We start from the raw sequence: 8,692 nt of genomic DNA on the forward strand, positions 1-8,692 counted from the left end.
CTTAAATATATTTTTATTAATCGGGTAAATGCATTGATTTCGCATCTAACAAAAAAATCTCAATTTGTTCATTAATCCGTACAGTACGCAAAATGGGTAAACAGTAACACATAGCGACAAATACCAATAGATGGCAGTACAGAGCCGAAGTATTTACAGAAATCGTCCCAGGATCCAAGACAATACTCAAATTCTATGGAAAAATAATAATAATTTAAAAAATCCCCCATGAATAACTGTAATAGGCCTACGCTATAAATATATATATAATATATATTTTATTTCAATGAGGAGGATATGCTTCGTTGATCAGTCATGCACACGTCCTCAACTTTGACATAAATCCAAAAATATATATATTTCGGGGATCCCTAAACTCGCCATAATGCGGGTTACAAAAATAATCTAGCACTTAAATCTGATTTAAAGTTAAGAACAAATGTTGATATTTCCCGACCGTAGGTTCATAATATGTCATTGTTACATATTAATTCAACTTAATGATATGAAGCTGAAATTATATAATGTGTATGGGATGAACCAATTAAAAACAAGACGATATTTGGTTGGTACAATCTGATATTTGTCTACTTAAAAAAACATTACAACTTCAGAATTTTGATTTGTATTGAAAACTTTATTTGGAAACACAATACAAAATACAAAAACGGACTGATAGAAGAAGACCAAATATAAAGGGCAATTCATTCAGAAAGTGACCCAATTACAGCAGAGCATTTACCCTCTCTGTTAAAGGATAAAGCAGTGGGGTCCACTTGTGGTTCTGGGAGATGGAAGCTTTAAGCTTTAAGCTTTAATGTGTCACACATGTCCTGAACAATTACAAATTCACATGCCCACCCAATCAATATGTCCAATCATAACCTTGACATCCAATCAAAATCCCTTCCATCTTAGGTGGAGAACATCCATTAGCTGATTGGACATTCAAATTCAAAGTGCTATTTCTGGAATGCACTGGAAAGAATATGATGAAAACTTGTGTTTGTTGTGGCAGAACTGAAGCAAAATATATTCTCTGTAGTGACTCATTTAAAACTCTCAAGTCTTTAACTTTTCTTTTTACAACTCTGGGGGGATGGGTGAAGTCCACCACAAGGAGAGATAAACGCACACATTGAGCCGAAGCTGAAAGATTCATCACGCAGTGTGTAGCCAACAGAGAGTTCACAAGGTGCATTCTGATAGGTATGAAGTTTTAATGAGGACTGTAAACGTGAAATAACTCTAAAAGCAGATTAGTGACATGCTATACTGACACGCACAGATGCTGAAATGCTTCGTATACATCACAGATTTTACAATACACCTCTTCCATTTTCTGTTAAAGACAAAAGCTGCAGTTACTTTAATTAATCTATGCCAGCAGTTGTCTGTCACAATGTATCGCTCACATTAACATGATTTTGTGATTTCCGATTTCCGCCACTTCTCTCTCAATGTTATCTTTAGCAGAGCTGCAGTATTTTGGAATTACTCAGTGGTAAATTAACTGAATGCTTTTTACACTAACAGAGTACTTTTTTTAATCCAGTGTGGACTCTGTTAAGAGTTTAACACTGAAGATTTTACTGTATACAGTTGTCTGTGTGTGTATGTGTGTGTGTGTGTGTGTGTGTGTGTGTGTGTAAGTGTGTGTGTATTACTATGTAAATTTAAAAGTTTGAAGGAGGAATTAAACACAGCTTTGGTTAGACACACAAACAGAAATCCATGGGCCCAAAACTGTGTGAAGGACGATGGGTATGGAGTGCTACTTCCGTGTGTGTTCTCCAGCAACCAGGGAATGGCTTTTTTTGAGTGGGGGTGGGGGGTGGGGGGGATGGGGGGGCATAGAAACGCCAGTAAATGGCTCTTTTTAAGGGGGGGGGGAGGGGGAGGCTCAGGCGCTGCTAAGCCCCTCCTGCAACTGGTCGAACAGGTACTCCCCCATGCCCCCGGGCCCCTGGGAGGAGCAGCCGGCTTTGCGGGCGCTGGTGAGGAGGTCGCCCAGCGCTTTCACGCGCGGCACGAGCGGCCGCAGGAAGCGGGCCTTCACCACGCTGGCGGTGTGGGGGTCCCCCCCCTCCCGGGCACACTGCACCAGCTCCACCATCAGCCCCTCGGCCTCCTTCCACTGGGCCAGGGTGAGCTCCAGAGCCTGGAGGACCGCTACCACTGACTCACACCCGGGTCTCTGACAGGGAGAGAGAACACACTGAGACACACACTCTGATTACACACACTGAGACACACACTGAGACACACACACTGCTTACACACACTGAGACACACACTGAGACACACACACTGATTACACACACTGAGACACACACTGAGACACACACACTGATTACACACACTGAGACACACACACTGATTACACACACTGAGACACACACACTGATTACACACACTGAGACACACACTCTGAGACACACCCGGGTCTCTGACAGGGAGAGAGAACACACTGAGACACACACACTGATTACACACACTGAGACACACACTCTGATTACACACACACACACACACACACTGATTACACACTCACACTGAGACACACTGATTACACACACACACATACACACACGTGCGCATGCGCACACACAGCTAGGTGGGTGAAATGATGAGTAAATTAACTCGGAGTGAAAAAACTAAGACACTTCTGTGGTAATATGAGGAGGAGTTGGCTCCAGTGTTCTCCTGCAGGGGGAGGGGGGCATACCTGGATGTCCTTACTGCAGTACTGCCCCCCTCGCTCATTCAGGTACTCCATCATGGCCTCCGCACGCTCCTGCTCTCTCTCCGACTCCCGCTGGAAAAACGCTGCCACGTGTGGCAGAGCCTGGTCGTCCTGCTCGAATATTTTAGCCTGCGGGAAGTGACATTTTAGTCTGCGGGAAGTGACATTTTAGCTTGTGGAAAGTGACATTTTAGCTTGTGGGAAGTGACATTTTAGCTTGTGGGAAGTGTTATTTTAGTTTGTGGGAAGTAATATTTTAGCTTGTGGGAAGTGAAATTTTAGCCTGAGGGAAGTGACATTTTAGCCTGAGGGAAGTTACATTTTAGCCTGAGGGAAGTGACATTTTAGCCTGTGGAAAGTGACATTTTAGCCTGTGGGAAGTGACATTTTAGCCTGAGGGAAGTGACATTTTAGCCTGAGGGAAGTGACATTTCAGCCTGAGGGAAGTTACATTTTAGCCTGTGGGAAGTTACATTTTAGCCTGGGGGAAGTGACATTTTGGCTTGTGGGAAGTTACATTTTGGCCTGCGGGAAGTTACATTTCAGCCACGGGCCTACAGCCCCCCACACTTCCCTATGAACAGTGAAACGCACACAAAGCCTAGTAAAGCTTTCATTTGACGACCTTCAAATGTGTAGATAAATACCTGATTACCTGAGGAAACGCACATATTGTGAGGGCACTCTCCTGCATAAATTAAGGTTAAATTAAAACTGCTTCCCTCAGAGGGCCAAATGAATGGTATTTCTGTAGGGCCTGAGATCAAATATGTTTGGAACTTGATTTTTCTGTGTACAAATGTCAGTAGAAGCTGCTGTTTTACAGGATACCTTTGTATAATAAACCAGTCTTCAGTCAAAGCTTTTGTAAAAGTGGGTGTGCCACTTAAGTCCTGGTGAAAGACAGCATCTTATGAAATAATAAGTATTTATCTTTCGTGTCTGAATTTACTGGATCGAAAGTGAATCCAGTAAAAAGGACTGCTGGATAATGAGTTTAAAAAAAACTTTTTTTGCTTACATAGGAATGAATGTTATCCAAGGTATTGTCTGATTAGTTGGATATACATTAAAATAAATACTGCCTGGTAACATTCGCTGACTAGATTATTATTTTGGTGTAATTGACAATATCGAATGCGTTTTGTCGAACAATTCTCAATATTAAGAGTACAGCCAGCACATAGCTTGCACATTTCCAAGTAAGTTCTTGCACGATATGCTCGCTCTTACCAGCGCTTCTAGTCGGTAAGCGACCTCCAAGAGAAAGTTCGTCACGCCACACACACTTGCCTCCACGACAGTCGGGAAGTTCTGTTTGGCGCGGCTCCCAAGTGCTGTTCTGTGCGTCTTGCAGATGGGGAAACCAGTTTTCAGCCTTTTGCCACTCGGTTCCGACATGTTTACAGCGAATCGTTGCGAGTCTGAACGTGTCCGATGTTACTGTTCAATGCATCTACGAGCTACAAATGAAGCTTACATTTTATTGCATGTCGTGATATTTTCGACTCCAAACAAAAAGGTGTAGGCGAAGAAAAATGTCGTAAAATACGCGCAGCGTTGTCAAAAACGTGTTGTCAAAAATAAACTTTAAGCAGCGCAGGACATTTAGAAACAGGCAGCATTCGCTTCCAGTTCATGAGGGCTTCATCCGGCGCGGCTGTTTTCACTGTGGGGCTGCGATTGCGAGGCTTAAGAACGTAGTGTACAGTACAGTTCTGCAAATAGGACGGGAAGGTGTGTCGCGACAGGCGTGTGTCAGAATATATGAGGGGTGCACGTGCAAGCGCGTATTCTGTACCTGCGATAAAGAGGGATCAATGTGTTCTCCACGAACAGCGTGAATGAAGTAGAATATGTGCATGGCAGTCTACCTGTTTTTACTGCCAAACTAATGACAAAATATGACAAAATTATCTATTTATATTTATATATATTTATATCCTTCATCAGCAGAACCTTAATTACAGACGCATACCTTTCTGCATCTGTAAATAATTTTGGATAAGTTACAGCTGCTTTTTGTACTCAATTTTATTTTTCATGACTGGAATATTCTTCCATTCTGTTAATTCTGATATTTTATTTAAATATATGTAATTTCACACAGTGTGGAAGAATTTTATATTAAGATTTTTGAAACAAGAGGGTTATCCGGTCTCTTCTATAGCAATTACCCATAACTGTGGTGCAGACTTGTGTGGGTTATGGTTCTGGCAATAATATTTGTCCAAGGATTATGTCATATTAGGCATTATTATATTTTAGGCATTTAGCAGGCAGTCTAATCCAAGCAAACCATACACTTTACATTCTTTAAAGGCAATAAATGAGTACAGTTGGGTATTTAGTGAAGCAATACAGGGTAATTAAGTGCCTTTAGCATTTGGCTAAAATGGCTGTGTGCCACCAGGAAACTGAACTGGCAGCCTCCAAATTACAATCCAGTTCCCATACTTGGGATTACTAATGAATTCCTGTTAAATGTGGAATATGCATGTGTGTGTAGACGGTCTGGTCTGACTCAGGCTGAGGTGGGTTATGGGAGTGATGGGCGAGGAGACTGTGTACATGACAGACAAGCAGGCCTGGACTGGGGTTCCCCTGGAGAGAGGGGGGTCGGGGGTGGGGAGGTAAGGACGGGGAATACCCAGGCCAGGCTCCAACAGAGGTCAGAGGTCAATGAACACCCCCCACACACAGACACCTGCCCAAACTGTGCCAGGTCTAAAGTACATTCACACTCGGTTCAGTTTAGGCATGACCTGTCCCACATGTGGGTAATGAGTTCTGCAGCAATGTCAGACCGAACAATTCTTACAGTATCAAGCACATTTCAGAAATACAGTGTCAGTAAAAAGACCACAGTGGAAATGAAAACATGTTTCAACAATATACAGCTGTTGCAAGAGAGAGTATAGTGCCCATCACCCCAACCCCTCTTACACAAGCTGATCAATCCTGTTACTGTAATCACCCTCATCATCATCCTCACCAACCAAATTGTATCCCAACAGCTTCACATCCTGAATATCAGAGTCTTTATTCAGAGTGTGGCAGTAACTGGTACAGCAGTATAGAGAACTGAAGAACATAGAATTGAACATGTATAGAATTGAACATGGTTTTTCATGGGCCTGAGTTAGTGTCTGTGTTTGACAGGGCGGCCTGTAGCGTAGTGGTTTAGGTAAATGACAAGGTCGGTGGTTCTAATCCCGGTGTAGCCACAATAAGATCTGCACAGCCGTTGGGCCCTTGAGCAAGGCCCTTAACCCTGCATTGCTCCAGGAGAGGATTGTCTCCTGCTTAATCAACTGTACGTCGCTCTGGATAAGAGCGTCTGCCAAATGCCAATAATGAAATGTAATGTAATGTAAGGGGTTCTCAGGTGGGCCCCCACGGCAGCACATTTGGGCGTACGGGTGTGCCGTGCCACACCCACGACACCCCCGCTAATTCTGCTTCTGGCCCTCGGAGATTCCCTTCCACCTCTCCCGGGTTTTCTGGGTCAGGGCGAGCGGTACTGAAGGGGCAGCTTCCCTGCTTGAAAGCAGGAGTGTCAAATGGCGGTTTCCTCCGATCTGATTGGTCAGTGGTCCTGTCAGTCACACGAGGAGCCACTGATGTTCTCTGATACAGTCTGATATGATGTTTCCATAGCCCCTCCCCCTGCCCCTGACCTCCTGGGTGGGAAGCCCCACGTATGCAGTCCTGCTAGGCTCTCGCTTACAGGGGTTTAGCCCAGCACTAAAGTCACAGCTCTCCTCTAACTGAAATTAAAATGTATTTTTATAGCTCTTTTCACCGAAGACTGCGACAAAGACGCAAAGGAAAAAAAGGGGGAAATACCAGCGCTAAGCTGCCAGATAGCACATGAGAGGGAAAAAACTCCCCGATGGGAAGAAATCTCAGGAGGAGCCCGGCTATGGAGCCTGTGAATACAGTTCCCTCCCGGTGTACACTCTTCCCTGCCCACAGGCCGCCTCCTCCTCCTTCTCCTCCTCCTCTCTAATGGGGGTTTTCTGTGTTATAATTGGTTTACACACTGCTGAGGTTCAAGGAGCAGCTGTCACAGGTCACACCTGTGACACCCCCCCCCCCACACACACACACTCGACCGCAGTGTGGCCATCCTTTTTGACAAACTCCAGGTTTGTTTATTTTTTGTCATTTAATGTGTCACTTCATGCATGCACTTTTTTCTGCTGTCTAAAAAAGCATTGCTTTATAAGTAAGGAAAGAATGACAAATTGATGAGCACCTGTTTATGAAGGAGCCTAGCTTGTGACATGGTTTCATGTATTATGATTGTAAAAGCTGTGAGAAAATGTGTGCTCACGTCCCAGTTCTCACAATGTTCTCCCAATGTTTTGTCAATGTTATAATGTTGCCACTACATTTCAGCACCATTGTGAGAATGTTTTGTCTTTGCTGGATAAAGTAGCTGAAGGTTCTAAGCCTGTTGTTTGAGGTGGGTCCATAACAGTCTGTCTGTTCTGGACCTAAACACAGCCTCGACATGACATTACATTAATGACATTTGGCTGACGCTGTTATCCAGAGTGACGTACAGTTGATTAGACTAAGCAGGAGAAAATCCTGTATAAGAGCGTCTGCCAAATGCCAATAATGTAATGTAATGTAAAAAATCCTCCCCTGGAGCAATGCAGGGTCAAGGACCTTGCTCAAGGGCCCAAGGGCTGTGCAGATCTGTGGCTACACCGGGGATTGAACCACGACCTTGCGGGTGTAATGTAATGTAATGTCCCGGGCATGTACCTTAACCACTACGCTACAGGCCGCTCCCCCCCCTCTAACCTCTGAAACTTCCCCACATGGCCCCTCTGCAAACTGATAAGAATGCCTGTTCTGAAATTGAATAATAACAAAAAAAAATTAATCCACTTTCATAAATCATTAGAAGACGGTGGGGCTATTTTTCGACGCAGTTGATCCGGAGCGGTGGAGAGAATTCCGTCATTTTTTTTATTAAAAAGTCAGGCATTCTTGTGAGCTGAAACTACAATGTGAGGTTCTGGGGAAATGGGGCAGAAGACCAAATAAAGAGCGTGTGCCCATGAGTCACTCGAGCAGAAACAGGACGGAGTCGCCTGACAGCAGAGTGCCCTGTGAGGCGATGCCACGGGTGAATCAGGTCTTTTCTTTTCTTTACGTAACAGAAGCCACTGCCCACAATCAGTTTTTATCACCTGGCACAGCTGCACTTTAGCACAATGTACGCACGATATCTCTGCATTTCTTTCTTTTCTGGGGGGAAGTTGCCCTTTTGCAGCTAGTGGCATGCGAGTCCTTATTTCCCTACATTGGATGTTGTATTTTTAGGGGTGCTTACACACCCGTGATAACCGTGGCTCAGAGGGTTACGATTATCGCTCTGAATCAAAAATCAAAAAAGCTTTTTTGAATTTGCTTGGCGCTTCAGCTTGTCTGAGTGTTGATTGTGTGAGTGTTGATTATTTGTGTCTGCTGGTCTGCTGTCGGTCTGCGGAGGTTTTACAAACTGCCACTCTGTCTGTTAGCGGCAGGACCGCTCACCCACTGCTCTGCTTCATTCCCCTCTCCCTCTCCTCTCCTCTCCTCTCCTCTCCCTCTTACTTTCCCTCTCACTCTCCTTCTTCCTCTCCCTCTCCCTCTTACTCCCCTCTCCCTCTCCTCTCTCTCTCCCTCTTGCTCTCCTTCTCCCTCTCCCTCTCCCTCTCTTCTCCTCTCCTCCCCTCTCCCTCTCACTCTCCCTCTTACTCTCCCTCCCCTCTCCCTTTCCTCTCCTCCCCTCCTCTCTCCCTCTTACTCTCCCTCTCACTCTCCTTCTTCCTCTCCCTCTCCCTCTTACTCTCCCTCTCCCTCTCTCTCTCCCTCTCCCTCTCCCTCTCCCTCTCCCTCTCCCTCTCTCTCTCTCTCTCTCCCTCTCCCTCTCCCTCTCTCTCC

At 44.8% G+C, this 8,692-nt stretch overlaps 1 protein-coding gene across 2 annotated transcripts; it reads right to left on the reverse strand.

Annotated features, from left to right (window-relative positions):
* Positions 1–628: 628 nt before the first annotated feature.
* Positions 629–4,462, reverse strand: zgc:172145 (Ferritin light chain, oocyte isoform-like). Of its 2 annotated transcripts, none has more exons than XM_061222492.1 (3): positions 4,040–4,462; positions 2,729–2,875; positions 629–2,197 (listed from the first exon to the last, which is right to left on the reverse strand). In XM_061222492.1, exons 1-3 carry the CDS (start codon positions 4,145–4,147, stop codon positions 1,904–1,906), a joined length of 549 nt encoding a protein of 182 aa, XP_061078476.1. In that variant the 5' UTR covers positions 4,148–4,462; the 3' UTR covers positions 629–1,903. The 2 variants fall into 2 exon arrangements, with proteins under 2 accessions (XP_061078476.1, XP_061078475.1); XM_061222491.1 differs by having other exon boundaries at positions 3,980–4,462.
* Positions 4,463–8,692: the final 4,230 nt, after the last annotated feature.

The sequence above is a fragment of the Conger conger genome, chromosome 15 (genome assembly GCF_963514075.1).
Source record: "Conger conger chromosome 15, fConCon1.1, whole genome shotgun sequence".
In the NCBI taxonomy this organism is placed as follows: Eukaryota; Metazoa; Chordata; class Actinopteri; order Anguilliformes; family Congridae; genus Conger; species Conger conger.

What these genes read in the sequence shown, in the direction of transcription:
- zgc:172145 (XM_061222491.1), bottom strand. Translation starts at nt 4,147, where the DNA reads ATGTCGGAACCGAGTGGCAAAAGGCTGAAAACTGGTTTCCCCATCTGC. An exon ending in CTTACCGACTAGAAGCGCTG is followed by an intron (nt 2,876 to 3,979) that starts GTAAGAGCGAGC and finishes CACTTCCCGCAG; the next exon opens with GCTAAAATATTCGAGCAGGA. An exon ending in ACTGCAGTAAGGACATCCAG is followed by an intron (nt 2,198 to 2,728) that starts GTATGCCCCCCT and finishes TCTCCCTGTCAG; the next exon opens with AGACCCGGGTGTGAGTCAGT.